The 11,216-nt window shown below is 36.9% G+C and overlaps 1 protein-coding gene across 2 annotated transcripts in view; it reads left to right on the top strand.

Moving 5' to 3' along the window:
* LOC117421213 (S-methyl-5'-thioadenosine phosphorylase) overlaps positions 1–11,216 on the top strand; it is an 87,222-nt gene that overhangs the window by 15,610 nt on the left and 60,396 nt on the right. The window contains exons 1-2 of one of the 2 annotated variants that reach the window (XM_034035323.3): positions 2,435–2,688; positions 7,751–7,837. In XM_034035323.3, coding sequence (XP_033891214.2) covers positions 2,665–2,688; positions 7,751–7,837 — 111 coding nt within the window. In that variant the 5' untranslated portion in view covers positions 2,435–2,664. Of the gene's footprint in view, positions 1–2,434; positions 2,689–7,750; positions 7,838–11,216 lie in introns of those variants that run through there. The other variant, XM_059029947.1, reaches the window with a different exon arrangement.

Raw genomic sequence — 11,216 nt, 5'->3', positions numbered from 1 at the left:
CCCCGCAGAACTAAATACGAACCGCTCAGCACTCGGGTAAGGAAAAAACCCCTACTCACATATTTTTAATTTTTGAAGTAGGGGGAAACCTCAGGGAATCCGTGGCTGAGGGCAGCCCTTCCTCCAGACTCTAAGCAGTCGACTCCCGTTTCGGCTTCCCAGCGCATGTCTGAGAGGCCGAAACAAAAGAAGCGACATGGGAGAATAACACACAAAGCTTTTATGCACTTGCTGATGACGTGCTGGTTATGGGCGGATTCTCCTTCCAGAAAAGCAACCAAGTTTACAAAGGCTATGAAAATGATTAAATCTTAGAATTGAAGATTAACATGAAGTTCAAAGCAGCAATTGGAGCTGGCAAATTCCATAAAAATACATTTAGGTAACTATAATTCAAATATAACATCCAAGGCTAGAAACCTGGGATTTACAATTGACTCTGATTTATGTTTCGAGGTTCATGTTTGTAATGTCATTAAATTGTCCTTTTATCAGTTATGTAATATTGCTAATATTAGGTATTTTCTGTCATTGCCTAATGCTGAGAAGTTAATTCATGCACTGGTTTACTGTAGTGCTCTGTTATCTGGGCTACCAAGTCATGCCTTATTCTGTTTGCAGCTTGTTTGAAATGCAGCTGCCAGGGTGCTAAGTAGAACAAAGAGAAGCCACCACATTTAAGATTTTGCTGCTGACTTAAAAGGCGCTTCATGGTCTGACTCCTGATTATTTAAAAGAGCTCCTGTCCCCATACGCACCTATCCATGCTTCAAGGTCAGCTAATTCTGGCCTTCTTGCTATTCCAAAGACTTAGAGAAAGAGAAAGGGTGAAAGAGCTTTCAGCTATAATGCACCAAGATTGTGGAATAAATTGCCATCTGACATCAGGGAAGCAAAGTCACTTAGTGTTTTTAAGTTGAGGTTAAAAACTATGTTTTAGATTAGCTTTTGAATCCTGATTCTATGTATGTATCAATTTGTTAATATTGTAATTTTACTCCTCTTTTTATTAATTGTATGTTTTTCTTTCACTGTATTTTTGTTGCCTTTAATTATTGAATTGTTCCTTAATAACTCTTGTTTTACTCTCAATCTTACAATTTTTTCTGTACTCTGTTTAATTTTACTGTATTCTTTTTTATTTTATTGTATTGTAAAGTGCTTTGGGACACTTTGTGGTGCTATATAAATAAATAAACTTTAAGCTTTAAAGTAAAAGGAGTCTAACAAATATATAATTTGAAGATATTTACACCCTTTCTACTTTTTTTTTTTTTAAATACACTGCATGTTTCAGTTACTCTGTCCTTGTAAGAAATGATTTTAGTGGTAGATGTATCTAACAAAATGTAATTGCCACCTTCAGTTTCTGAGATTTTTCTATGACCCTTAAACTTTCACAGTTTGGCTGTTTTAATATCGGATGGCCAAGGCTGGAGGGTATTGACACTGTTGTACTGTGCTATACACTACAGGTGTTTTAAGAGAATATAGGTAACAGTAAAGGTGATTGCCAGTAGGTCACAGGTTGTACTGACTTTATGACCTGGTGAAATGTGATTTTACAATATCTGAGTAAAGGAGCTCAATTGGAACAGAAGTTGTTATTAATGAAAAGTTGTTCAAGACTGCAGCAGTCACAACATTAAGGCAAAGGCAAATTTAAAACAATTTGGCACTTATATTGCCAATATCTTACACCCATCTTCCATCAAAGGATTCATGACAACCTACCTGCCTTCAGGAATCATTTTCCTGTTCTCTTTCTATTTTAACTTTAAGAACGGGGACTCATTAGAGCTTATGACGTTAAGTATGTGAGAAATTATTTTAAATCATGATTCGGGTTGTTAGCTAGTTTTAACAAAAAACTTAAGATTACAGTAAGGTCTTGAAAATAAAAATTCCATTATATTTATTTAATTAGTTTAGAAATAACAAAAACTTTTGTTTCTGTCCTAAAAACATGGGCCGGTGCTAAATTATTTTGTGTAACTTGTGTAGTGGGTGCATCGTGGATATATTTTGGGGGCTTACTAGCTATCAATGCTTTATAATCCTTGTAATATATGGTAAAGGAAATAAATAATAGTACTGTAGTAGTAGAATGGTGCATCCACTGGGGAACCTGTTACCTCACACACTATAATATGAATCCATGCTCCCAGGTGAACCTGTATAATGAGGATTGGGAGATGTTACTTTTCAGTCCTGTTTTACAATATCTGAATCGCACTGTTGCACGTTAATATCTGTCATAATTGGCAATATACGAGATTTGACGGACTGATTTTAGATGCCTGTTAGTGTGCAAACCTGAGCGCAGTTCTTCAGCAGTAGCTGTGTTACCTCAAAACGTCTGCGAAGTGCAGCGGTTTCTGGTTCCGTGGAAGCGCCTCTCAATTTTCTCACGTGACTTGATCATTTTTCTGACGCTTCAATGGAAAAGAGTCACAAATGCACATAGAAGCCGTTGTAATAAATATTGTTGTAACACGTTGTATATATTTGTGTAATTCTGGAGTGATAATCGAGTACTTAACAAAATAACCGCTATAGCTTCTATGACATGGCACTAGTGGGCGAATATTTTTGTAACACACCAGAGCAGACAGGAAGGAAGTGCAAGTGCAGTTTGGTTGTATTTATTTTTTCTCCGAAGAAATGGCCGCAGCCCTGCAGGTTAAGGTAATATGCTTTACACATTTTAATCAGTATCTGCATAGAGTAACAGTTATATGTTGGGAACACCGTCATCAATAATTGTGTGATAAATGACAGATGAATTAAGTTATTAGGAGTCAAGTTGTACTCCAAAGTAATATTACAGACAGCACCTTTTTAAAATGATTGCTCAAGGGTTACATGGATTAAACTTCTTCACAAAAATAAAAATGGCAAAATTAAATAAGTTCCATTATAAGATTTTCCAAATGGACTCTGTGCTCAACGGTTTTAGTGCTTTAAATTCAGGTCTTCAGATTCGTCGCTAAACTGGGACCAACTCTTGGTGTAAAAACGTGGAGAGGATGTTTCTAAAGGAGGGCCTACACATTTTATAAAAAAGCAAAGATGACAGGCTTTAGTTCCAAATACGCCCGACTTCCACAGGTGATGATAGATTAGTTACTATCTACTCCTGACACTGCCAATGCGGTCTGCCTGAACAACTGTGACTTGGCACAGCCGGTATAAGCCCGGTTTCTTCCTTTTTTCTCTTTCACTGCCGAGACCCTCCATCTAAAATGAATACACAAAATTTAGATTATCGACTTTGGTTTTGCTGCTACTACAGTACATCCAGTGCTGTGTCCTGCAGGAAGCACCATCTAGTAGTGGAACATTTTCTTTCTGTTAACAAGGGCAACGGAGGAAAAAAAAAACTATCAATAAATAAAAAGGTTGTACTGTTTCCACATATTGTACAGGTAAGCAGTAACCCACAACAGGGTGTGCAGTAAGACATATCTTACACATTTTAAACTTTAAATTGAGTTTTACATAATACAATGTACAACAATATATAACTTTATGTAATGTTTTTCAGTCAGTTAATTGAATCTGCTTGAAAATGTGTGGGACCACCAAGGGAAACAAGAAAAGCTTCCAACATATACAGTGCTCTGGTGTTGAGGCAGAAAAAAAAAAAAACAGCTTTTATATTCTTTCAGCTGTATCTAAAAATAAAAAAAAATAAAATTCAGAGCAAGGTTGTGATTTTTGGGTTTTATTATTTTTTGTAAATCTACGTTTTGTTTAAAATCAGGTTTAAATAAAAAAAAAGGTGTTTAATAACGCTTCATTTCTGCACCTACAGTAACAATATCTTGGTGTAATACTCTGAAATTAAACATTAGATATCTACATTTTAATATGCTTCCATTTAAAATACACTTTAACTATTTTGACAATGAGTTTAGTAAATCCTAGCGACGTCTGATTCTCCAGGGGGAATGAAATAAGTCAGGGGGACCGTGACTGCCGACCGTGGGGTTTCAAGCGGAGTAAGTAGGGGACCAGCCGAACAACTGTACCTTGTGGTGAACCATCCTGGTCTCTAGGCCCAGCGACTGGAGGTCCAGACACCCAGACTAGGATCATGGGGCAAGGGACTGCACTCACTGGTGCTGGAGTGGTTCACAGGGGTGGTGGTCGGGGCTGTGGTGTCGGTGGGCTCCTCACCTCCACCTTCTCTGTGGCTGGCAGCAGCACTCCTTGCTCCTGCGGCTGTGACTCTTGTTACAGCGGTTGCACTTCGTGTTCCGGTTCAGGAAACTCTTGCTATGGTGCCGGCCACTTCACTCTTGCCAAGACCAAGTTCCGACACCTCTGGTTCTCGTGTGGGCAACCCCATTTCTTGCCTCCATCTGGTTTCTTTCTGTCCACAAGCGGGTTGTTTCTCGCTGTTTCTCGCTGTGCAGCGGTCGACTGCTCCAACACCTTTATCAAGTCTCCACTCCACTCCTACCAGTTTGTAGTATTAGAACAGCTCAAATTAGACAATGCGACATATAGAAGAATAAAAGAAAGTAAATGGATAAATAGACTGAACACGATTATGCCAGCGGGACTCAACAGAAAAGAATGAACTAATTAACTTCAATAAATATATAACATTTAAATAAATAAACAAAATTCATTCAAAAGTTGTGCATGCTGATGCGCTGGGGAGGCCAAATCTAGACTGATCCTCAGAGCCAGCATTGCATGATATAATAAAAATATAAGTTTATATAAAGTAGTGTTAATTAGAATTAGTACAGATTCAAAGATAGAAGTAAAAATGATGTCACAATATATAGAACACCATTACATCATGTAAGAATAAATCATGAATTTGAATGTAAACAATAACAAGTAGTTGTCATGCTGTCAAAAACCTATAAATGCCTCCAATGTTTTGATTGAAACACAGGCTCCCTTGAGAAAGATATATACAACATATCGAAACGTTTGGCAGCTGGCTCTTTGAGCTTATATATATATATATATATATATATATATATATATATATAATATAAAGACCCGACACAGAAATTGAAGTTGTTTTTTTTTTTAGCACTTTCATGCTGTTTTATTGTGCTCAGAAAATCAAATCAAAACAAAACCTAACTCCCACATGGAGCACTACACTGTACTTTTTCTCTTCAAGTTCTAACTGTATTGGACGGCTAAGCTGTTTACCGGGGGGGGGGAGGGTGTAAATTATACTTTACGTGACTCTACCCTACAATTAGAACCTCTAAACGTACTAGATTGGAAGAGCCCTACAGAAAAACGCCACTGCCCTGTATTGTAAGATCACAAGTCCACAATCTCTGAAAATGCACTGACACTTTCATGGCAATATTTTTTCTTGTTAAAGTTGGGAAGCATGACTCTGCTAAACCTTAAGCTTGGCTTCACATCAATGATTTCACAATTCAGGTGTGTTCTTTACTGTGAGTTGGCATTAATCAAATTAAAAAAAGCCTAACTGCTATTAAAGATCAGTTGTAATTTGGGCAATGATTTGTTTTTGAATTGTGCTCCCTGCTTTCAGCTTTAGGGTCCACACTAAAACAACAGTTGTTCTTGCAGTCAGTGCCAACCTGGATACAATATATGCAGGAACCGTCACCCTGCCCCGTATATACACACAAATGCTTCCTACACCACAGGCTTGGCACTGCTTCCCCTGTGTGAAAGTAACACGAGACAGAGGACAACACCTGTCATAGTAACCTTCAAAGAAGCAAAAACCTGGAATCCCCTAGCTGAAGAAATTGACAGCACTAATATTTTGACATGCTCACAGAAACCATTTTGCAACAATTGTGTTTTTTTGCATCCTAACTCCAAATAAACACATGGTTTCTGGGTTACTTAAATTTCAGAATTCTGACCTACTGAAATGTACAGATTAGAAGTAGCACTTTCCCAATGAGCAGCAAACCTGCCCAGTTGCATTGCGATCTGTGGAATCTTACACAACATACAATTAGGTTAGCAGGTTATGTAATGGTTACGTTTGTACCTGTATGAAAGGAAACACTGGAAAAAAAAAAAGCACATGCTTCAAAGAAACCACAAGGTGGCGGCATCTTGATGCTGATCAATTGCAACCTATTCTTTTACAGTACATGCCTGTTCCATAGGCATTTGTGTGATGATTCCCACTGAATTTCTTTAACCTCTGCCCTTACAGTTCAGGTCTGTGTTCCATCTATCTCTGTAGTTATTACATTGAGGTATATATATATATATCTCATTTTAACCCTTCAGTGGAATAAACCTCCGGGACCAGAATTGGTAAAGCTTGTAATTATTACAAAAAGGCAGTATAATATATTTATTTATTATACATTGTAGTACAGACATGGTATTCTTTTGTACCAGTGTTCTGGAACTGCCTCCATCCCAGTGTGAAACCTCCATTCAGTGAAACCACTGAAATGTATTTTTGTTTACGACTGTAAGTCACCCTGGATAAGGGTGTCTGCTAATAAATATATAATAATAATAATGTACTGTACGGTATGTCACACTTATTTATTTATACTGTAATATATTCAGAAAGAAATCTACTGTATCAACATAATATGTCATAGTCACTTTATCTTGAGCTCTGTCTTCTGATTGTTCATCTTGTGAAAATTACATTTTAGGATTAATTCATTGATCTACAGAGCTATGTGTACAACAGCACATTTGTAAAATTTAAATCTGATGGACCCCCTTTGTTGTGCAAGTGTGAGTTACTTAATACATTGGTTTGTCAGATGCTGTTGGGGCAGTCTTTCCTTCCAAAAACAAAGTATGGTCGTTAGCAGCTGTTTTTAAACATACCATCTGAATATTCTGTGGTTAATGGTTTGCAATCTACAGAGCACATACACTTTTATACCTGTATAACCTTCATAAGAAACAGTAAAGAGATCAGATGTAACAATTATTATCATTTATATTCGTGAATATGCAATTTTCTTGGTAGATTGTCATATTAGCAAGAATAAATAAGTAAAACAAAACTAATCAGATGGTTTCCAAAGGAAAACCAAAAGCTGGGAAATCCCTATGATTTCTTAATGTATTGGGCACGTAATTTGCTTTCTTATTGATGCCCATGGAAAATTAGAAGTGAGGCTTAGAAAAAATTGCTTTTTCAAAAAGAGAAATAAAAGCATAAGATTAGAATACTTATAAGTAAGTTGTAAACTGTACAGTGTTAAAATGTTTTGAATATAAAGTAATGGATATAAGCAAGGTACTGTCGCACAATATAGTATATGAATAGACATTGTAATGGGTGAGTTTACAGCTTTCTGATGTTTTTAATTGTTGCCATGAGGTATGTTGTATATGTGCAGTGTAATACTGCAGTGGTTTTCTTCAACACTATTTTAATCAATGCAACACCTAGTATAGAATTTGAGTTCCATAACAAACCAGGATTCTATTTTTTATATATCAACACTAGCTTTATTTGACCAGGTTAATAGTGAACCCCTGTCTGTATGTACAACATTCTTATATGCACTGCACATGCTGGGGGTGCACTGTACGGTAGGTCTTGGTGACCAGCTCATAGATATTTCAATGAAAATACTTTTAACTACAGTACAGTAACTTTTTATTTTTTATTTTTTTTATTTTTAAAGCCTTAGAAAGTCTTATTGTAGTCTCTGGCTGATGTTTTAAAGTGAAATTGCTGATTCTCCTGCAGTGTCTGTGTCAATAACTCGATGTGTTGTCACTTTTATTTCTACAGATTGGAATCATTGGTGGTTCGGGTCTGGATGATCCTGATATCTTGGAAGGAAGAAGCGAGAGATATGTTGAAACCCCCTATGGAAAGGTCTGTCACATAATCAGTGATAATAATATCCACTAATGGCTGGGCTTCTTTAGACAGTGCACTCCGTATACAGGAATCACAGTCGTCCCTGATGATTTGATTCTTATAAGCGTTTGATTCTTAAAAATGGACCAATATGATTACAATGAGCAAAATTAGCAGTTTAAATGCAGTATACAAATGTCAATGGTGCACAATCACTGAGGACAATACATCAAAACAATCAAAACAAGTCCTTGTGGATAAGCAACTTGTTATATGATAACGATTATGTTTACTCAAGGCTGCCGAATCCTATTTTACTCAGAAGCGATCGTCTCGTGAGGATGCCTAGTTTAACTGCCATGTGGTGTTACATGTAATGGCCTTTGAATTAAAATCACATTATAGTACAGTTTTACTGTCACAACTACCACTGTAAGCATGTGGCTTACTTTATTTTCAGTTGTGATGCAAATCTCAGTTTTTCACTAAGCGGAGATGCAAAGCTCTGCAATCCCCCCCCCCCCCCCCCCCCCCCCCCCCTCCTGCTCACTGCGCCGCAATTCCCCACCCCTCCTCACCGTGCTGCCACACAATAACAGTGCTGTACTTAGTATGTATTTAATGAGTGTGTATTGACCTTATTGAAAGAAATTTCCACTAACAGAGAACACAAAAAAACATACCTGCACAATGCAGTGTCGCAGTCACTGTTTGATTACAAACTTGTCCAATGTTTTATGTATCATTGCACGATGCACGCTGCGTACGTGCCTAATCACGCGAGATGTGATCAAATTCAAAATTCAGAAACATCTTTATTGGCTGTACGCGTCATTGCACTTGATACAATACCGTATTACATGTAGTCAGTTTGCTCCGAAATTATTCTTATAAGCGGATTGCTTGATTCTTACAAGCAGGTTATTTTAGCATGGTTAGTATAGGAATGATTTTGTCCCAGTGGTTTTGATCACTATCTGTGGTTGATTCTTATAAATGGCGTACACTGTAATAAGATGCGGTGTTTGAGCTGATCTCCACCAGCAAATCTGATCTTTAAAATCAATGTTCTTGCTTCAGTGCTCAGTTTACCTTGCACAGTTGAACTTCAACTCTCCAGTTGTTTACTAAATTGTGTTGATGTCTATTGTACTAAACCCCTTGGGCTGATCTGCTGTAACCTACAGGCAGCTAGAACTGAAGAGCAGCTTCTGCACTCAGTCAAAGCACCCTAACACAGACTTAAAAAAAATTAAAAAACACAATATACTGTACGAGTAACTGCAATAATGTAATTTTGAAGCTACATTCATACACTTTAAGAGAGTGCTGTGCCATCCTGCCTGGCACAGAGGTTAACATTTCATAAGAATGGGACTCTCATATCTGCATAGTAATATGGAGCATGGTTTGTTCTGTTGAATTGTATTATCAGATATGTTTCAAAGTTGAAAAAGGGAATTTTAAATGAAAAGTTGAACTAAATCATGAAAGGGATGGTACAAATTAAAAAACCTCAGTACTGTATTTTACTTTTTGTGGTGTACTGTCACAGCAGCGAGCTCTCTTTTAAAATATATAATTGTAAATCCTGACTTTCTTGTTTCCTTTATTAAGAATACAGATGCCTTCTAAAATAATACAGTATGCTGTCATTACAGTAATACAGCATGATGCTCAATTTTAAAGTGCAGCAATTTATAAGAAAAGGTGGGACAGAAAATACACACTGGCCCAAAAATATAGATACATTTAAAAACACCCTTTGGATGACTCCATCTGGAACAGTTTTAGGAAGAAGCATAAGACATAAGAGTAAGATAAACAGCACATTTGATATAATGTCCTTTGACAAACAAACAGAAACTGCATCCTGTTCATCGTGCAGATTCAACACTGAACATTCAAATTACGTGACGACTATGGAATGTCTTCACTTAGTTACACAGTTTTGTGAACAAAATATAAACAGAATACAAGCCCTTTCTATTCCATGATATCTCAGTACCTGTCCTGTCTACTAGATTCTGAATCACAGTTTTTTCTTTTTTTTTCTGTGGTTGGGATTACTGTATTACAAAGCTTGCAAGAAAATACCTCCTCCTTTCCCTTGTTTACATTTCAGATGTAAAGTTAACAAGGGTCTCTCTCTCCTGTATATGGGATAGTGGTCTGACCATCTGTTCTAGTGGAATGCAAGAGTCATCTATGTGAGGCCTCATCAGAACACAAGGACAATTAAATGAACAGCTACTTTCTCCCACCAGTGTAGCAATACAAAACATATTTAGTACCAGTAATTTCTAGTATGTGGTATGGGTTATCGGAGTAAAGAATATTTGGATATAAATTCTGTCACTGGCACCATAGTTCTATATTACCACCATAGTGTACTGCCTCAACCCACTAAATGGAGGAAAATGTTATTTTGTAAATGCAAATTTAAGTTCATATCTAACCCCCCCACTATCCCAGTGTAGTGTACATAGCAATATCTGCATATTATATAATATGATGTAGTGTAGATAAAGTCTAGACTTAACAACCCTTAAATGTTTTAGTAGGGGTTTTAATCAATTAAAGATTAACCATGCCTGTGGGTGTTGATCGATTAAAAAAATCATTGACCGATTAATCTAGTCTACCCACGTGCTGTAGCAAAAAGCAGTGCATGAGAAAGAAATCTTGAAAGATGGCGGAGAGTACTTCAAAAGACGGTGGCAAACGGGTTACAGGGAGATATACCCAACATTTTGACATTGCTCAGAACAGTGTTTTTCAGGTTATTAGGGGGTGCCAAGACCTGACTGGAAAATACTTTTTTTCTGACTACCTTGCGATTGTAAAAGCTCCACAGTAAATGGCAGACTCGGTGGGTCTCCAGGATGATTCGACTCGATCAATTGTCCAGCCAGGCAGGGATCACGTTTAATCTGACCAACCCCCTGTTAAATCTGACCAACATTGTCCACAGAGCTTGTGTCGTTTCAGACCTATCGTAGCTCGGCGACTGTCGCCCAGCCCTCCTTCATTTGAAAGTGTAACGGTGGCTTGTTTTAATATCAGATACATTTTGTTCACAAATAAAATTAAATACAAATCTAGATTTAGATATAGTTTCAGTTTATAAATAGGGAGGGGGGCTTAGCTTTTAGTTTCAATTAACGTGACTTGCTGCATACAGAATGTAGAAAACGAGCAAATGGGTGCAACATTTTATTAAACAAATCTTTAAAACAATCTTAAATAAAGTTATAATAAAAAAAATAAGCTGGACAAACATTACAATTACTATTCGTAATTACTTTAACATTATTTAAAGACTAGTCACAGGTGTACTAGTAACAACACTGTAATAATAATAATAGTAAAATCTGTTTCATTTACAGGACTT

Source organism: Acipenser ruthenus, chromosome 1 (genome assembly GCF_902713425.1).
Source record: "Acipenser ruthenus chromosome 1, fAciRut3.2 maternal haplotype, whole genome shotgun sequence".
NCBI lineage: Eukaryota > Metazoa > Chordata > Actinopteri > Acipenseriformes > Acipenseridae > Acipenser > Acipenser ruthenus.
The sequence above is the reverse complement of the archived record's forward strand: the minus strand, read 5'-3'. Positions and strand labels throughout refer to the sequence as shown.